Source organism: Lepisosteus platostomus, chromosome 17 (genome assembly GCF_059453375.1).
Source record: "Lepisosteus platostomus isolate fLepPlt1 chromosome 17, fLepPlt1.hap1, whole genome shotgun sequence".
Taxonomy (NCBI): domain Eukaryota; kingdom Metazoa; phylum Chordata; class Actinopteri; order Semionotiformes; family Lepisosteidae; genus Lepisosteus; species Lepisosteus platostomus.
Window position 1 is genome coordinate 16,992,542 of NC_142627.1, and position 20,658 is coordinate 17,013,199.

The window sequence follows — 20,658 nt, forward strand, 5'->3', positions numbered from 1 at the left end:
CCAATGATGTCCCATCCATCCATTTTCTAACCGCTTCTTCTGCTCAGGGTCACAGGGGAACCAGTGCCTATTCCAGCAAGCAACAAGCACAAGGCAGCATAAACCTGGCCAGGAAACCATCACGGGCCAAATAAGCATGCACACTTACAGTATGCCTAGGGACTGTTCCCCCAGAAACCAATTAACCTACCAGTATGTTGCTGGACTGTGAAACCCATGTGAAACACAGGGAGAACATACAAAATCCACACAGATAGCACCCTGGGTCTAGAATTAATCCCAGTGTTGCAAGGCAGCAATGCTAACACTCCGCCACTGTGTCACTTAGTCAATGGATTAAGGTAAGGATTACCTAATTAAGGTAATCCTTAATTACTTTTAGGATTAAGGTAACTTGAATGCATTCTCAGAACTTTTAAGGGTGTAAAAAGTTAAATGACCACAAAATCTGTAAATAAAAACTAAGACATTCATTGCAAAGTATTCACCCAGGTGAGTCAACACCTGCTGGAAGCACATTTGGCACCAATTACAGCTAGGAGTCTTTTTCGATACATCTACCAACTTTACACAGTGAGATAATACAAATTTCTGCCATTCCTCTTTGAAAACGTACTAAAGCTATGCCAAGTGGCTAATCAGTTTTCAAGTCTTGCAATAAATCTTCAAACCAGGACCTTGAGCCACCCTGATATTCACTTTCTCCTTAATCTACACTAACAAAGATTTGGGATATTGCCCCGCTGGAAAGCAGACATCTCACACCTCAGGTTTTGAACTCTATACTCATTCATAGTCACCACTGGATTCATATTGGCATCTGTAACTGGTTTCCCCATGCCTGGCTGCTCAGTTTGGAGGCAGTGCCTGGGTACATCCACTTCTTAATTAACTTCACCATACTCAAGGGGAAATTTATACCCTTCTCTGTCTTGCTGTAACTTCAAAATATCTCCAAGTTGTTTTGAAAGCTCATTGGTCTTCATCCTTGAATTCTTCTTTGAAATTCAGTTTTCATCCCCCATAGTAAAAAGTATAGAGCCTCATTAAATGACCCAAGTCATTAATACCAATACGTAATTGACCACACTTGTTATAGACCTGAATTTCTATAACAAGTTTTTACAAATGCTTCAACAATTATAAAAATCTTCCTGCCTGATCTATTTTCGGATTTAGAATTAAACTCTTCTGAGCCCTCAACCCGATTATTTTCTGTTTTCTTTTAATCTGGTAACGTTCCCAGGTGACCCTAGGCTTCACCCTTATAAAGCAGCTGCCCACTTACTATTATAATGAGCCAGAAGTACCTGACTATAGCAAAGCCAATAACTAAAGAATGATCTACAGTATAATTAGTTAACTGGAACAAATCAGAGGAAACTAATTAATCAGTTGAGCCAAGATACCAGCTAGAAAAATAACAACATCCAAGAATTGAATGCTTTGTGAATTTTTGGAATGCCTGGTAAGACAAGTTTGGTTTATCCCACTTGGTTATGGGCAGCCTCCTGGCCATAGAATGAGGGTGTTTGAACCCCATTCAGAGAGGGGTAAACCAAGGAGAGGGTAGAGAGGAGGTGGAGGAGGGATGCTTGAGACTAATGCAAAGGAAATGTTTGTTCAATATATACTGTATAGAGCTAATTTCAGTAATGATAGTGATTATGTAATGAGATTTACTTATCTTTGTTATCCCTCCCAAACTTCAGTTAAGAACTTCCATATCTAAGTGATTCATTAGGTTGTATCTGTTTATTTAGATTGTTATGAACATTTGTTTTAAAAAAATCTGTTACACCATGAGATCAAACCTGAGAACTTTATGTGAAAAATACAATATAAAATACAATTTTCTATTTTATTGTCAGATTTTAATAAAATATTTGTCTTAAGACTTGTTCAGACAGCTGTAAGTTCATTGACTGTCTTGCAATGAGGTCTCCCATTTATTTTTGTCTGTGAGTTTCATAATAAGAATAGTGTGTGCTGAACAAAGTTCATTTTGCTCTTAACATGCACTGCTCCTTATTAAAGAACTAAGTGAAAGCCAAAAATTGACAAATATTTGCATATGCCAAAAAAAGTTTTGTAATCACAGACAAAACTAGACAGCAAAATGGACTTTAAAGTGAAAGAAGTATGAGCCTGGTTATAACACTGTGTTCTTTTATATTTTAATGAACTATAATCAGAGATGGAACAGATCAGATACACAGAGTGTGTTGCCAAACATTTATAGGTAACATGAAGTCAGAAATGAGTGTCTTATCATTTTTGGAATTCCTCTGGTTTTTGAGGAGGTAATCTATCTCCACCATTTAGTGATGAATTCAGAATGAGGAAGAGAGGAGAAAAGCAAAAAAGGCACTTGCTCCTTATCAGAGTCCTTTCTCCCAAGGTCTCTGATGGGCTTGCTATATAACAAAGCTGGCTGCGTGCTCAGGATCTATTTATTCACTTGAACATTGTGTTGTTGTCTTTTTCGGTACCATTAGATGAAGATCTAGAAGAGCAAAAGCAATCTGCAAAATTCTGGAATCTAATGATATATAACCGCAATATCAAAGTAGTGTTAATGCTTGTCAGCTGAAAAAAAGACGATCCACACATTACCGCTTTATACATAAAAACACAAAGAGACCAGATTTCTGTGGACGGAGACAGAATGATCCTGTTGTGGGTTTACTTTCTTTTGATAGGAATGCAATGCATTGAATGCCACATCTGTGCAAGCAATGGGACAACCAGATCTTTCTCATGTGTGGGAATCAAAGTTCTACAGATGCCTACCGACATTCCACAGAACACGACCTATGTGTGAGTAAAATGCCTGTAACTAAAGACATAGAATCTCAATAGTGTTAAAATCAGTAAATAGCAACTGTTTGAATTCCTTGTTCTAATTGATGTAATTATCTTACATTTATTTATAGTAATATAAACATTAATATTTTAGCTTTTACAAACTATATAATATGATGACTGTTGGAATGAGTGAGTTTGAGTGAGTGATCTTTTCCAATTGTCTTATTTTTTTCAAATTCAGTTGTTACTCCTGCAAATATATTTTAGCCAATATGGCTGACTGTAACTACTATTTTGTAAATGAATGGGTGGATGTTTATGGCTCTTTTAATTAAGGGAAAAAGCCTTGAACATCATGTGAAGAACAACATGATCATATTTTGATTACTTCATTTATAATGCTGCATAGCGTGTGAATAGATAGTAAATAATCCAGCAGAAAACATCTTAAATTTTCCAACCAGAAACTTTGCAAATATCACAGTATTCTTATTCCAATTATAGATTTCTACTCAGCCTTTACCAAAAATAATGTTTAATTAGAAGTACCTCACAGTGCTTAATGCTTTACCAAACCAGAACAGTACAGCAAAACGTCATAAACACTAATAACAGATCAAGTAAATGTGTTTTTCATTTTTATTTATGAGCACTTCTCAAGAAACTCATTTTTATCACCTCATGATAGGAAAGATTTATCTTGAGATGTATAGGATCCCACTCCAGACTTGACACAGGTTAATAATGGTTGTCACAGGGACTGTACATCTCCAAGTCCCCAGTTACTCAAAACCCCTAAAACTGGTCCAGGACATGGTGGGGAGAGGTTCTTGATTACTCTAGAGAGATCTGAGGAGTAAGTTTATATTATTAAACCAGCAATACCCCATTCCAATAAACCTCTAAGAGTTAATCATGTAAATTTAATAGCAACGGTGATTATACAATATATGGGAAGCCACTGTGTATAATCTGGGTTCCTTGTGAAACAAATGTGGTCTAAAAACTATCATAAGTATCTCAAGTTATTGTTCCCAAGATTGAAAGATAACAGAAAGAAACTATCTTTCTGATGTATGGAGAACCTTTAAGATTTTTCCCACTTATTTTTGTTACTTACATTTCTTGAAACATTTCCACTCTCCTATCCAGTTTTTAATATTTCGTTTAATCTATATGCTTATATAGATATTTTTTAGAGGAACCCTTTAGTTACAAAGCATTACAAAAAAGCATTACGAAAAAAGTTACAAAGCAGCAAGATTTATGTCACGTTTGAGCAATGCAAGCTGGAGACTTTGTCAGTCTTTTGGCACTGTGAAAGCAATAATGATTTTTCTTTGGTGTGTAACTCAGATTAATTCATAAGAGTTACTTATAAAATGTAAGTGTGGGGAAATTTTAGGAAGTCAACTACAATGATGATCTAAGGAGTACAAAAGACCTTCTAAGGAATTTAGAAAAAAATAATAATGAAAAACACCTGGACGTTAAATAGAATAATTACATAAACTTTATTTCTTCATTTAAATGAGTGGTACATTTTTATCTGAGAGCAGTATTCATTCTGAATATGCTGTGCTTTAAATCAAGCAAAGTCTTCCCAGCCCTGTTAAATCCCTATGTGTTAGAAATTAAATTCAAATGCCCCTAAGCTATATCTGACCCCCTTGAAAAAAAGATACAGAAACCTACCTAGTTCCATACACAAAAGGCTCTTTTTTTTCTCAAGGCTCTGGGTTTTGGTCCTAAAGGACAAATGTATCAGGCGAAACACAGGATTAGAGTGCCTTTGGCTGCTATATCAATAATTTATATTACAATATTAAAAAAACATAGTAAAAAATACAGATGATGTCAAAGTTGTGGCAAAAACTGGACATACTTGTAGCAAAATAAACATTCTTGATGAGAGATGGAGAGGATTTAAATCAGGTCATTATTGAAGCTGCAAAAGAAACATCTAATTTTGATTATTTAAATACAAGAAAGTCTAAATTGTTTTGCTCTGGTATTATTCAAAGCTAAGATAACTAACCGTTGTGGAATCAGAAGAATTTTGTTGGCATAGTACAGAAAATCAGTGTATTTATCATTTTCATTGTGTGCAGTGACCATAAAGATATTAGAAATTCCAAGGAAATGTATTTAAGACTAATTTTGCCTGGTGTTTTTATGGTTTCATGATCAGAAAGAGGCAAAAAAATGAAAATATTTGTAAAAGGGAAAAACATGGGATAATCTGAACCTGAAAAGATTACTTCTTTCCAGATAGTAAACTGCTAGGTAACTGAAGGTCTTGCAGTGGTGACAGAAATTAATTAGCTGGGACTGCTGTGTATATAACAGGGAGCTGAAGATGCTGACTATGTAGAAAGATCACAGAGGTACATTAACTTCGCTGGTACACAGACTGCACAGAACAGAGAATCTATTTTCTTGTTTACAGCTAGTTTACAAAAGTATCTGTCTAAACACCCAGTTCTCCAGTAATGTAATCTTACTCTAACAAAAAATGTGAAGGATTGTTGTATGTGGTTTTCCAACTCCCATGTGTAAACACAGTGAGAAATTATTTGTTTTTCACCTGTTTGTTCAAGACAAATATTCATTTGTATACAGAGAACTAATTAATGAGCTCCCCCGAAACGGTGAAAGCAAACAGGTATGGTATTGCTGACCATGCAGTATTTAGTCATGAAACTGCACCATAGTATTTAGATATATTTAGTTTTCAAATTATTATTTTCCTAGTGCATTAAGAAATAGTATGGTGCATGTTGCCATTTTAACATAATCACCATATTTTTTTTATATCTGAAGCACTATTCACTTGATTTGGATTAAATTCAATAACTTGTTTGCATTAAAAAATCTTGGAGAAGCTGAAACAAATTAAATTGCAACCTTTGAAAATGATTATCAAAATGAAAAGTCGTTACTGTCCTTCATACACTTACTGGCCACATTACAAATGCAAAATGGAAGTCCATTGTTAAACACTGTTTCCAAAAAAATTACACAACAAAAAAATCATGCTACTTATTGTACAATGCACTAGAATACAGTAGGCATACGCTGCCACGTGGCATATTTGACATGAAGCCTCTGTATTAAAACAAACTGAAAACAACAAAAATACTAAGTCTTCTTTGACCGGGTAATTTATAATTTAATGTTTCAATCTTTTTTTGCCTTGTACATTCCAGCTTGTCTATCCTCCCTCTTGCAATATAGCATTTAGAAATATAGGTATTCCCCTCATTCATGATGCATTCTGCTCTAACAGGAAAAACAAAAACTGTCCCTAGTTTTTGCCATACTTGCTAGACTTCCATTATGTGGGAACACATGGCAAACTTCCCCATTATCAGGAAAAAATATTACCTATCAAATGAAACCGAGTCTTGCAAGTCAGAACTTGCAAGGGCAGTCAGATCTATGGGCAATGCTTCAATTCTTTCCATTCCTGTTAAGCCAATCACAATAAAGAACATATCATACTCTCCATCTGGTCACGAGGCCAGGGTTCAAGTCTGTTGTTTTGGATTGTGGTAGTAATTCCACAAGTTGCACCCTAATATTAAGAATAACCCTAATAATGTGGGCAGACAGATGCAATTTCTTCTTCAGTTCAGTGAAAACAAAAATGTTCAAACTGGAATATTCCAGAGGAACGGATATTCAAGAGAGAAGGAATAGACGTTTTTCTGCAAAATGTAATTAATAATGTGGTTACTATTTTCTACCATAAGGTTCTCATGGACCAAAATAAGACATAAGAGGAAATTAGACAGCGTTATCAGGAAGTTATTTACAGCATGGGAAGATTCCCCACTCCCAGGATCACAGATCATTAGTGCAGAAACTGTTCCTTAAGTGATACTGGTGCTCCTAGGAATAGGTGCAGCTTTTATTCACTATGATGAACCAGAGCTTGTTTTTCTAAAACTTTTGTAAATGTAAACTGTGTACAAGTAATTACAGAGAGAGAAACCAACTAGGGCAGAGGAGACAATGTATTCATATTTGAGAGTACAATGCTGTACAAGTGTCAAAGTTCAAAATGGCTTTCATCTGTTCAACTATCCAAAAAGTAAACTGCTCTTCAATTCCTTCCCTAGAGCTACTATTACAAAATGACTGGTATTTACTAATCAGGCTCTAGCTCAAAAGTCAGCTTCACTTCATTACGCCCTTCTGACATTCATAGTGGTCATAATGTCTCTGTCAATAAACATTGATAATACAGCTCTTTAGATTATCTGTATTTGCCTGCAGTCAACTCTAAAATCTGACAGTAACCAAATATAACCTAACTCAATGTTAAGTACAGGGAGTTGAAACCTAAAAATACTTAAGAATTCTCAAAGCTTTTTTTACAGGTGATATTACTCAGATACATTAGAAATGAACAAAAAAAAGATTGTTGCCAGGGCTTGAGAAACACAGAGTATATGACAAGTACCATATCTCTTTTTGACAGGGAGAACAGATAAAAATGTCAATTCCGTTGGGAAGAAGAAAATATTTTTGTAGCTGATTTTATAGAAATATTTGCCCTTGAGTTTAATTTGTTTTTGCATTTTTTTGTTCTTCTTCATATGATACAGCACCCTCCTAACCACCTGACTGCCATGATGTAAACACCAATGTGGGTGAAAGTACAGATCAGGAAATGACAGGCAAACACCTGTGGGCACTTAAGGGCTTTCATTCATGTTGGAAGGAGAGACTATTGATATTTCTGTTTACTTCTTAAGAAACACTGCTAAAAGCAACAGAAAGGCCTCAGAAATACTGTAAATAAGAGTTCTATTACCTTTGCCATGTGAAAAAGTCGCTCACATACAGTACTTATTAATTTTGTTCCTAGGGAAATTAAGATGACCAAGTTGAAAGTGATCCCCAGTGAAGCCTTCTCTGGACTCACCGACCTGTACAGAATGTATGTATAAGAAGATAAAAGAATATACAGCATAGCTATAAAGTCTAATTTACTGTACTTGAGACACAGTTGGGAGAAAGAATATTTGGGGTTTATAAATGGCATATCAAACATGCATATCAGCCCAGTTTATGGATGATCCTTAGAAGAATTATTTATGGTGCACTTAATACAAGGAATTTATTATGCTCCATTTCAAAGTTCATACAAAGACAGTTTCTAATAAAAATAACTTTGTTTTCAAAACAAGGTAAATCACAGGATTCCAAAGTTACTTATATTAAAAGATCGTTTTCATTTTTTCACTTCAGAAGTTAATGATAAGGTCTTTGTGGGGTATTATTTATTACTTTCTTTTTGTATATATGTTATACTGTATTTGTTTAATTTTATTTGACTGTGGTTGATTGTAGCAGATATGCAAAAGTGATGCTATACCTTGCTGCTGTGTACATTTGTGATCAGGGAGACCTGAGAGCCTGGTTATAAGTCTGCCAGGTTAAACATACTGTAGTTTCCTGCTCAAGAATAAGCCGTTTGGCTGTTTATCAGAGAAAATGCTGTCGGTGAAAGCTGCACCACACCTCCAGAAGGTGTTTACTGTTGTAGATGCTCACAGAGTGAATTAAAGTGCACGGCCCCACAAGGCACATTTCAGAGGTTGTGTGTGTGCTGTCCTCATCCATCCTGTGCTGGTTCAAGAACGTGATGTGCTGGTTTGAAGCCGTAAACCGACAGAATGGGGACATCAGAAAAAAAAACAGCATCGGTTCAATTTTTTAACAAAAACTCGTCTAAAGATGAGAAATCGTTTATGTACGAAAAATCAACAAAATGTGGCAGCTGCCATTGGTTCTAATAAACCTAATTACAAAAAGAGCAGTGATGCTTATGAGTGTTGCAAAAGATTTAGGGTACATGATTTGTAAATATTGAGATAAGATTTTATTTATCATAAATGTTTAGTCTTTGATACAGAACATGATGTGTAGCACAGATCTAAAAAACATTTGATATGTATCACAGAAATAGAATGGTTATGCCTAGAAAAGAAGGAATGCCATGTCTGGCTATAACTACTGTACACCACGAAACACTGAGAAAGGAAAAGTAGAGTCTGGGAAGAAGCAGTTTTAATGAGTACTTACAGAAACTGTCATAATTTGGAAACCATTCACAGCCACTTTTAACAAATAATAAATCTTGCTGCAGAAAATGATTGTATGGATTAGTGTAAGGTATTTTGAAAGCCTGGGAATTACCAGTGTAGTTATCAATACAGCTTGAAGATTCAGAATGTTTTTTATCTGCTTGTTTGATTGTGACCCCCTATCCAGAAAAATCAAACCTTAAGCACCAGGATGCAGTACTCAATACAGTGACATCAATAAAGTCTAAAAGGGGTAAATAAAATAAATGGAACAAAGAGACTAATTTGATTGAAACAATCTATGACCTTTTCTGCCTAGCCTATAACGAGGCCTTATCCCTTTCTTAATAATCCCAGAGTCCCTGATAAGGCAAGGGACTCAAAGCAAGCTATCCCTATAGACTGCAAGTTCATAAACCTTCTTCTTGGTCATTATTTGAATTACTGTGAAGTTAAGCAAACTGTGATTTCAGTACAAGAAAGAAAAGTACTTGGGCATTATCAGTACTTAAACTAATGACATTATATACTGAACATCAAAAGGAACAGAAATGACATAGGTAAATTCAATATTATGATTAACATTTGTCAATAACAGGATTGATCAAACATGAAACGCAAAGGATTGTAGTATGTGTCCACTGCTGGAAGAAATATAAACAGTATATATATATACAATGCATGTTTTGCGGTACATTGCAAATGTTGTATTATGGGATTCTATCCCATTCTTCAGTAGAGTGTGACAAGCACATGCCTGTTCACTGGTTGATGTGCCCTAAATGCCACATGTAATCCCAATTTATCCCACAGATCTTCAGTGAGGCTCAGGTCTGGCAAGCATAACATGCACTGTTGCATGAGCAGCATAAGGATGTGTCTTTTCTCAAATTTATTAAAAATATCTGCATACAATTCCTTTCTCATGACTGTTCTGTTCCCCAGTGTTATCACAGAGAATTTTGCACTGGAAGAGATAGGACACCGTGTCTTTAGAAATCTCCCAGGACTGCTGGAAATGTAAGTAAGAAAAGACCACCAGGTCAGCCAAAGTTACAACAACATGCTTATTCTGAGGTGTTGGTACTTATTCCACAATAGTACATTCTGGATTGAGGGATGTCCTTCACATTACATACAGTTGCAGGCACTCTTAAACACAGGCAAAAATACAGAGAGGAAAGCTTGTTTTGCTACAATGCACCCATTGTCTTGCTGTTTCACAGTTGTAGATAAAGTTTTAAAAAGGAACAGACACTATTTCAGAATGTGCCACAGAGATAGTGAGAAAATGATTAAAGTTAAGGTCAGGGATAGAAGAGCATGGGATATGTAATTCTGTGAAGGCAGCAGGATGAAGTCTTGAGCATTTGTGCTCATGATGGGACTCGTCTGCAGCAGGACTACTCAGCCTTCACCCCTTCCAGCTCAGTCCAATGTTGTACTGTGATATAACCAGCTACTTCATTGCTATTTTCATCCTGCTAATTATCTTAAATAATTCAATATCTTTTTGTAGTAAACTGTAAAATGGGGTTGATTGGAAGGGATGCAAGTTGAGTCACCTTCATGTAAAGCATAACAAAACAACATGCCTCAAGGCAGTCTGATACTCTTTCATTGAGATGGTTTGCAGAAATCCTGCTGTCCTTCTTTGCATATTAAATAAAGTGATAAAAACAGTAAATATGTCTACAACCTCCTCTTAAGATTACTGAAAGTGTGCTGTGAACAGTGCAACACATTCATGTAATTTTATCACAACAAAAAAACATAACAGCTGCTGACCTCCCCTTCTGAAATCATTTTAACTACATCTTCTGCTGCTTTCACTGGTTTCAATTTCTCTCTGTGTATTGCTGTAGAGGCAAGCTTATGTAGCTGAGTTAGCTAAAATGAGGCCTACTACATGAATATTTTGTGCCCTACTCAAATCTAGACTTTCTGCTCTTTGTCTATTTCTTACTAGCCATGTCTGCGAATCAATGAAATCTGATACCTGTACCCGTGCCTACTGTCACTGTTTTCTGCTGCTGTTAAAACTATTTTTACAAATTCAAGTAATTAAAACTACCATCCTATTTCCAACTTACTTTTTCTCACAGAACTAATATAACAGGGGTGGTATCTAAGGTGCAATTTCATGTTATACCTTTTTAGTTTAGGTTTCACACAGAGACACAAGCTGAATTTACAGCACCCTTGTCCATTAGAGACTCTGTAACTGTTGACATTTTTAAAACTTGCTCAGAATCCTACCATTTTATTATAGCTTTTAGTGTACAATTTAGTTTTATCTTGGGTCTGTTGGATCAATTTATTGTGCTCTTCCTTTTTATTTCTGCTTTGCGTTATACACATATGTTATTTTACAGCACTCTGAGTTTTTTTTTAATTCTTGGAAATAAAATGTATTATTAGAGATCGTCAGGAACAGAATGCCTTCCTTAATGGAACCTTGTCATGGTAAATCTCAATGATTTATTTTCTAATTTGGTATTGTTTGACCATTCCTACTCTCAGTACAGTATGTACTGTAGTTAAATTTGCCTCCCCTTATAGGTTTAGTGGGTGGAATAATGTTTTATTTTATGTTTACCACTATCCATTATTAGAATTTTTTACTTTCTTGTCATGATACATCACAGCAAACATGAAGTATGTAGCAGGATATTGTCAGAAGTCATATGTTATGTTATTCTTTCTGATACTTGTTGATAGCAACAATGTTGTATTTGTTGTTCATTAAAGGTGATGTGTGAAATAAAGACGACATGGTGCATCTGACATGAAGTGTAAGTTGATGAAATTTCAATTTGTAGCATGCACTTATATTAATAACTTGTTATTCTTTATTGTTTGCAGAACAATTGCTAAGTCAATAAACCTTGTTACCATTCACAAAGATGCTTTCTGGAATCTACCAAATCTAAAATATCTGTAAGTACTATTTATAGGTTTTTGGTTGACATCTTAAAGCACTCCTAAAATCTCTGTTTTCATCATAAGATGCATTGTTTTTTGCATTTACAAATACAGATGTTTGCACACAATGTTTCCTACAAAGAATTGATATCTTCCATTTACATATTTACAAAATCTCAAGAGGTTTTCTCAGAAATCTCAAAAATTACTTGAGCAATTTCAAAGTAATTTCAAAGAGCAGGTTCAAAATGGGACTCACCCCTAATCCATGGGGTGGATTATGTCATTATGGTACAATCAGGTCGTGCTTTGATTTCTTACTACTTAAGGATAGTAATTAATTTCCATTACATTTCTCAATGAAGCATTCTTTGAGGTGGTCTTCCTGCTGTTAAACATCTGCTAGTCCTCCATTGATCTCCTAATTGATTTGGTTACACTGGATAGTTACTTTTACAAACAACATTTTCCGAAAACGTACAAATGAATCTAGTCAGTAAAGCTTTTGCTTTCGTATGTGAAATCTCAAGGAGGTCCATGCTTTGGTGTCATGTTTTATATTTCTTTTTTCCTTACAGCTTGCTTGGGAATGGGGGAAAAGTTGAGGGCAGGGTTGGTTAGTTATTTTTGTGTTTGCATATACATGTACAGAAGTTGGACTTAATAATCTTAAGTGATGCACTTTGTTTTCATCTTGATATTGCCTGAGAAATAATAGATTTAAAGACTGAAAATGCAGAGAGACAGGGTTTGTCTGGTTTTAATCCCAGTCATGTCACATCCTGCTTTCCCACAGGAACCTTGTAAAGAGGTTTGCATCTTTGAAGATCTTGGATTCACCAACTGAGCATGTAGCACAAAAAAAAATGCTAGATTTCGTATATTATCAGGAGGATGAACATTTGTGAGGTTGATCTTAAGATTTTTCCTTTTCTGTTAATCTTTTTTTTTTCAGAACCATATCAAACACTGGACTCAAGATTCTGCCAGATTTCTCAAAAATTACTTCCAGACAACATGGGTTTCTATTGTAAGCTATTCCTTTGTGTCACACAAAAAAAGACAGTTCATAAAATATATGGACAGCGTACATGTGGTTCCGAGCATAAAAGGAGGGGAGAAAGCAAGGCTTTGATGTGGCTGGAAAATTGATCTTAACTGCTGGGAACTGAATCCTGTATACTGGTTATCACAGCTTCACTCCTCACAAGCAGTACAAGGTCTGATTCACAAGGGCTGCATATTGTCATGGGCCTCAAAAACTGCTAGTTTCACATGTGATTTGATCTTCCTTATTTAGTAGCATTGAGTATATGAGATGAGTTCACAGTGTTCTCAGCAGTTTATCTATAAGCACTAACATACAGAATTAAGACTCTTCACAATCATAAATGAATAGAACATAAATGCTATTGAAAGGCCTTTTAACCAATCTCAGTAGAATGTAGCAAAAGAAAAAAGGAGGTGGTGACAATGTAAGATTAAGTTTTAAATTGAACATTTTCTTTTATTTTTAGTGATCTCCAGGATAATACAAATATAGAACTTATTCCTCCGGATGCCTTCCTGGGACTGAGCAATGATTACATATCTGAGCTGTAAGTTTACTGACTGCATCTTCTAGATTTAATTAGACCATGGTTGCAAATGAGAGGAAACCATTAATCTGCTTTGCTCCTTAGGTGCTTTAGTATTTTATTCAGTTTTCCCTTGAAGGAACCCAGAACGTGGGACTCAAACACGCAAGTAAGCATTTCATTTACTCAAGTACATGTGATATTAAACTTGGGATGCTTGTTCCAGATATTCACAGGCCTTTGTATAAAGAATATTTTCTGTCGAGAATAGAATCCCTTTCAGTTTCCATTTGTGAACACTCATCCTTGCTTCATAATAATTCCACATGTTGACCTACAGTATTTGTATACATTGGGATTTTAAATAAATCTCCTCTCAGTCTACTTTGTTCGGGAGTTAAGGGAGATCATCATCTCAGGATTCTTTATGAATTTATACCTCAAATATCTTCATCTGATCACAGCAGGACACCTTAAATTACAATAATTTGACTCTCAATGTAAAAGCAGAAAAAGGACAATACATTTGTTCAATTGTTTTTAGTTTTTTATCAGAAGCTATTTCCACTACTTTTCTGTACTGTGGGACCCTGTTGGTGAAATGAATCTTACAGCTCTCTCCTGTTACAGCAGGCTGACAAAGAATGGGATTATTGAAGTGCAGAGCCACGCATTTAATGGCACCAAACTGGAAAAGCTGTAAGTTTCACTCGATATAATGTAACCAGGTAACATTTGGCAGAGGAGTTCTGTAATGGGTGTTAACTTACCTTTATGTTTTTTCAGCTTTCTCACAGGAAATGTAAATCTTCGAAAAATACACAATGATGCCTTCCAGGGAGCACAGGGTCCTGTTGTTCTGTAAGTGGCAGTGACTCATTTCATTCTCAGAATTCATAGATTTGAAACATTCCTAAAAGGTCAATCCCAATCCAACAAAAACACATGCAAATCAAACAACACATAAGGTGTACAAACAAATACAGCATGAAAAGATTAGTCACAAGATTTCAGGGCATATATTTAACCTATTAGAGTACAACCAGCATTAGACTTGTTTAGCCCTCTATGTTATGAGAAATTATAGAGACATAGTTGATAACATTATTTATTCTTCTTCTACTGAAAAATCATCTGTAAATACCTAACAATTTTAATAGACTCTTGAAAGTTTTAATTAACCTTGAGAAAATGCACAAACCTCAAAGTAGATTTTAAATTTTGTGATTTTAAATTCTCTCTGTGTAATTAAAACTGTTAGCAAACTAATTATATGTTTTCTTGACCATCTAGAGATATTTCCAGTACAAGCATCAGCATTCTGCCAAAGAACATGCTGAAGAGTATTAAAAAGTTCAGTGCTACCTCCACTTACAATCTAAAAAAGCTGCCCAACTTAGATATCTTTACTGAACTGATCGAAGCCAACTTGACCTATCCTAGCCATTGCTGTGCATTTGCAAACTGGAAAAAAAATCAGTAAGTATTTTATTGCTACTGTACAATGAACAACCCAAGACTTCATTTTAAAAAGATTTTAAAAATGTGATATTTATAACGTTTTCTTTGGAGCCTTTATTAGAATATTTGTAAACTGTGTACCCTCCAGGCATAGAAATTTGACCTTCCATCACTGTTGTCTTCATCTTCAGTGTTATTAGCAAACAACTTAAGCATGTCAATACAGTAGTTGTGTTATTTTCCCCCATTTGTATTGTGTTCTGTTGTAAATTATCTTATTACAGTGTGAAATTACAATGTAGATTCTATTTTCCAGGTCAGCAAAAAATCCAATGTGCAACATTCCCCACATAGACCAAGATGAGCCTGGCTGGTACAATGAGCACTGCAGGAAAGTGACTGAAGTAACGTGCTACCCCAGACCAGATGACTTCAATCCCTGTGAAGACATAATGGGACATACCTACCTCAGAGTATCAATATGGTCGATAAGCATCTTGGCCATAACAGGCAATCTTGTTGTGCTCATCGTGCTAATGACCAGCCGGTACAAACTAACAGTGCCCCGTTTCCTCATGTGTAACTTGGCCTTTGCAGATCTCTGCATGGGGATTTACCTGCTGATTATTGCTTCTGTGGACATCCACACTAAGTCACAGTACTACAACTACGGCATAGATTGGCAGACTGGCTTGGGGTGCAGTACTGCAGGCTTCTTAACCGTGTTTGCCAGCGAGTTCTCAATGTACACGCTCACCATGATCACCCTAGAAAGGTGGCACACCATCACCTACGCGATGCAGCTGGAAAGAAAGCTGCGCCTGTGGCACGCCTGCGCCATGATGCTGAGTGGATGGGTGCTGTCTTTCTTGATAGCACTCCTCCCCATTGTGGGGGTGAGCAGCTACATGAAAGTCAGCATCTGCCTGCCCATGGATATTGACACGCCCCATTCTCAGGCCTACATCATGTTCATCCTGCTGCTGAACGTCATCGCCTTCTTCGCCATTTGCATCTGCTACCTGAAAATCTACCTGACGGTTCGGAACCCCAGTTTTGTCTCGGCGAGCAGTGACACACGGATCGCTAAGCGCATGGCCATTTTGATTTTCACAAACTTCATCTGCATGGCGCCCATTTCCTTCTTTGCCATCTCCGCCTCCCTGAAGCTGCCCCTCATCACTGTCTCCAATTCCAAGATCCTGCTGGTCCTGTTTTACCCCATCAACTCCTGCTGCAACCCCTTCCTCTACGCCATCTTCACCAAAAGCTTTAAAAGGGACTTCTTCATTCTGATGAGTCAATTCGGGTGCTTTAAAAAACAGGCCCACATATACAGAACAGAGACATCTTCAGCTCACTACTCCAACAACAGAAATGGAACATGGGTTTCCACCCTGAAAACCAGTGAAGCCACCTTGTATTCACTGGTTCCTCTGGACCCTCAGCACAACACTCCAGGGAGAGCTACAGTCAGCAAAGGAAACAAAGGTGATGCACCACAATCACCTGTTCAATGACTGAGTACACAGGGCAACATGAGGCTGATTTTCAGATCTTTTTTCCTGGCACTGCTCTTTCGAGGATTTAATACTCTTTCCTTAAACATCTAAACTCCACATTTAAAAAATGAACTAGTGTCCTTCTGCTATTGACATTGAGCTGAATATGCAGAACATTTTGGTCTTCATCTGGAAAACACTGTTGATGTTCCCCACAATTGTTGAACATAATATTAGTTTCCAGGTTATGGTTCTGGATTATCTTTATTATTCCTGCATCCTGAAGTGACTGACATTTTTTCCCGGTATTATTTAAATACCAAATACTTAAAGACGTACTGTATTTTTTAGTTTTAACTACATTTTCAAATGGAACTTTCTTGTTGTGCCAACAATATTTTCTTATTCATGAGTATTACTTATTCGGCACTCCATTCTGTCTGATGGCATGTGTCCAGGCAAACCAACACAATACAGACGTCTTAAGGAGCAAGTGGAAAGGTACACTTACAAAATAACTAAATCTTCTGCCTCCAAGGCACATTAAATTCTTAGTTCTGTTTTAACAAGCTGTACAGTATGTGACAACTTAAAACATAATGGTGTATACTTTGATTAATATTTTCAGCCTCTATTTGTTTTGTGGTGTGTATATAGTGAATTTACTTTTTGTGTGGTGCTTTCTTTAAAGCCTGTCTGTGGAGGCTGGGAGTTTGCAGCGAAGAAAAGAGGACAAGATCTGCCAGCAACTGTTTCTACTCTCAGCTGACACAGGACATTTTTTATCTTTTCAATCAGGCCAAGGGAAGTCATATTTGGGCAGGCAGCTTTAAAAAATGACATAATGTGCTCAGGATTATAATCTGATTATAGTCTGGGGTAGATTTACATTAACAATAAATGCAAATGGTTCTATTTGTCTTTTGCTGTTTTTCCTATTGTAAGTGTGCATACATGTGTATAAGTGTATTAAAATTTAGTTTTGCAAATTAGGACTCAACTTCTTCAGCAATTTTTTTTTTTTTTACTGAGGAACAATTTCAGATGAGAAATGTGTTCAATAAATTCATGTAAAAACCTGTATTTTTATAATTAGCTTTTAAATTCCTCTCCTAGGACAGAATCTTGAAGTTAGCAATGTTCCCACAGTGAATTGGTATTAAAACATTTGGCTTTTCTGTGATTTAACTGGAGAGGTCAGATGCTTGACCCCCATAGAAAAAACCAAATGCACAAATGAGACTTACATTTTAAGACAGTTTTTTAATGGATTTCCTCAACTTGCTGAGCGCTCTTACCCCAGCTACGTAATAGGGACTCGTGAAGGCTTTTGATATATACAATACATTAATATACACTGTATGCAGTCATTTATTTACAAAGCAAACGTGCAAATCTTTGTGCATGCTCTACAGCATGTGATGTGTGATAGTGGTGTTTAAATTACTGGAACTGGGGATGCATCAAAATGCAGTAATACGTAATTGCTAGAACATGCTAGTCATCCATTTCATTCAGTGTTCATATCTCCGACGCTTCTTATTCAGCACATCTAGTGCATTCAAGGTCATTGTGACCTGACAGTGAAATTCACGCCGTTAGTAATTATGGAGATGGAGACTGTAAGGAAGACAGGCAAAAGTAGAAAATAAGTTTAAACTTTTTAAATGTGGTCATTACAGGCTATAAAAGCGCACACCTTTATGATACAAGATCAAAACCATGACAACTGGGATTGTTAGCACTTTATAACATGGGAAGGGAAAAATACAGCAACAAAACTAAGCTGATCTAAATGCTTCTTGTTTCATTACTTTTACTTTGGGATCATTAAACTGCTTTTCATGTATTTTTGTTTTCTGAGAAGATCATGCCTCTAGTTCATTGTGTGATATTTGTCAATATGTTGCTTTTTAAAAAGATTGCCCTACTTATTTTGCTGCAGCTCCTCACAAAATAAACACTGTGTGTCTTATCCTGTACAATAAAACGTAACTAGACCCATGAGTCCACAGTAAGTTCTTAAGAAAGGGACTTAAGAAAGATAAGCTCATATACTAGCTTGTAATAAGTGCAATTGTAAAATGAACGGAAGTTGACAGTCTTAGAAAAATATATTTTTAAAAAAACTCTCCCAGAAAATAACATCTAATGTCAAAGATAAAGTATATTTAAAACGGGTCAAAGAATCTTCTTTAAGAGACATCAAAGAAATAAGAATGGAACATTTTATGTCAATTTGTTCTATTTTCATCCTGTTGGGTTTATGGGGCAGGCAGCTTTGCGTGCTAAGCCAAAATATGACCTAATTGTTGATTGTGCCTCTTTGATCAAAAACCACAGCTAATTTTGTTTGAATCCTTTAGACTTCCGTCAGCTGCCTTGGTAGAATGGGAATCTGAAACACATAAACACGTTATCATTGTGAAACAACACTCTCTGTGTTTATCTGTCTAATAATCCCAAGTTTAAGAACCTTCTCTCTTAGCTGTTTAAGGTGTTTCTGTTTTACACCCTTAGTGTGTTTAAAATGTGATGCTAATGTCTTTAACATTTCAAAATGATCTGTACAGCCTGCTATATTAAGTACTCTCATGATTATTTATTTTGATTCATCTGTTTTTTCCTTTTCCAAACTCTACTTATCCTTTCTGTAATCCCTGAAGTGGAACAGCTTTTCTTTCTGTACAAAATATTTAATTGTAATATTCCTTTCTCTGCCTTGTGCTGCCTGAGAAAGGAGGTTGTGTGATAACTTTAAAGACAGATCCCACATAAAATCTGATCCACTGCCTGTAAAGGAGTAAGCATTTGAATAACATCAGTATCAGATGCCTTTTTGGACTATGATGTGTGGCAGATTGCCCTGTCAGAGAATGCACTGACCACAGGGTAAATGTAGAGATACAGCCTCATGACTAAACTTATGCATATTGTGCCTGTAATTGATTATGATGTAATGTTAATTGAAAGAAATATAGCATTAATCAAACATGTTTAGACCGCGTATAAAGGTGTATCAATTTCACAAAGGGCTGAGAGAAGCAGATGCAGCGGATCATGAATTGGTTGAATTTGGAGCCAAAATGAAACTCTTTATTTTTACAAATCTTGTGTTGAGATCTTTATTAACCTTACTATATTAACCTTACTTATAGTCAGGATCAGCAAATGTGCGTTAGAGATTCTCACATGCAAAGATCTGCTGAGCCATGTTACCTTAGTTTGGAACCCAAAAATGGTGGCACGGTGATGAGATAGTGGCCCCTAGTGACCAGCCAAGGAAGTACAGAAGAAATCTTTAACAGATGTTTCTAGTGCAGTACAGAAAATTGCTGGAGGTGCAGATGACTGCTGAACAGTGCAAGGCTAATGAGGCCTGGAGGGCTGAGATCAGGAGATGGATACAGCAGGTGTAGAGGGCTCTGTAGTAGTCACTGGGAAGTGTCAGGCATTAAGGTGGATTCATTACAAACCTCTGGAATTTTTTGTGGGCTGCCAGAGCTCTGGTGCTTGGAGGTTCAACCAGACACATTCTTAGAAAGGATTGGTTAATCCCCAGTGAACGGACTGGGTCTTGCCCCAAGAGAAGCAAAAATCCTAGCTACAGGAGGGGAGGAGTGGAACTACTCAACTCAGATGAAGAACAAGTGCCCTCAACAGAATGAGACAAAAATGAGGGACATTTGGCAGGCAGTGGAGAACAACTTCCCTGGCTGCTTGGTTCCTGGCTGGAACTCCCTCTTACAGCGGGCTTTCATTCACCTGGTAGTGTTGAGCCGGTGGCGAAGGTGTGAGGCAGATTGCCTGGTCAGACGGGGCTCTGGCACCTGGAGACGCCCTCAAAGTCTAAACACAAATGTAGCTGTGCTGTGATTGAGCTATGGTAATTGAATGAAATGCAGGAATGCTCATGTGTTTGGACTGTATATACAGTTGTCATCTTCAGAGAGCTTTGGGAGACGTTATTGCAAAGAGTGGGAGTTTGTTTGCAGTGCTAGATTAAGACATTTTTATACAGCATGTGCAAACTTTAATAAAGTCAGCATTGCCACTTGGGCCCTTAATTACATCTGTGATGGATTCTATGTGCAAAGAACCCCTAAGTTATGCTTCCATGCCTTGAGATTTTCCTCAGATAAAAATTCCTGTTGAAGGGGATAGATTAAGGTATTGAAGCCTACACCTGTGTATAATTATTTAATCTTCTGTCTTTTCAGATATGATTTTAAAATGCAGCTGCTCTATGTGTTTCACCAACACATTTTTTAGTTCTAGATGTTGTTG

At 36.5% G+C, this 20,658-nt stretch overlaps 1 protein-coding gene across 2 annotated transcripts; it reads left to right on the forward strand.

Moving 5' to 3' along the window:
• The first annotated feature begins 2,322 nt into the window (after window positions 1-2,322).
• On the forward strand, window positions 2,323-19,156 carry fshr (follicle stimulating hormone receptor). Of its 2 annotated transcripts, none has more exons than XM_088609721.1 (10): window positions 2,323-2,820; window positions 7,685-7,756; window positions 9,852-9,926; window positions 11,772-11,846; window positions 12,787-12,861; window positions 13,349-13,429; window positions 14,039-14,107; window positions 14,195-14,269; window positions 14,702-14,887; window positions 15,186-19,156. In XM_088609721.1, the coding sequence occupies exons 1-10, from the start codon at window positions 2,669-2,671 to the stop codon at window positions 16,387-16,389; spliced, it is 2,064 nt and encodes a 687-aa protein (XP_088465847.1). In that variant the 5' UTR covers window positions 2,323-2,668; the 3' UTR covers window positions 16,390-19,156. The 2 variants fall into 2 exon arrangements, with proteins under 2 accessions (XP_088465847.1, XP_088465848.1); XM_088609722.1 differs by having other exon boundaries at window positions 14,042-14,107.
• Window positions 19,157-20,658: the final 1,502 nt, after the last annotated feature.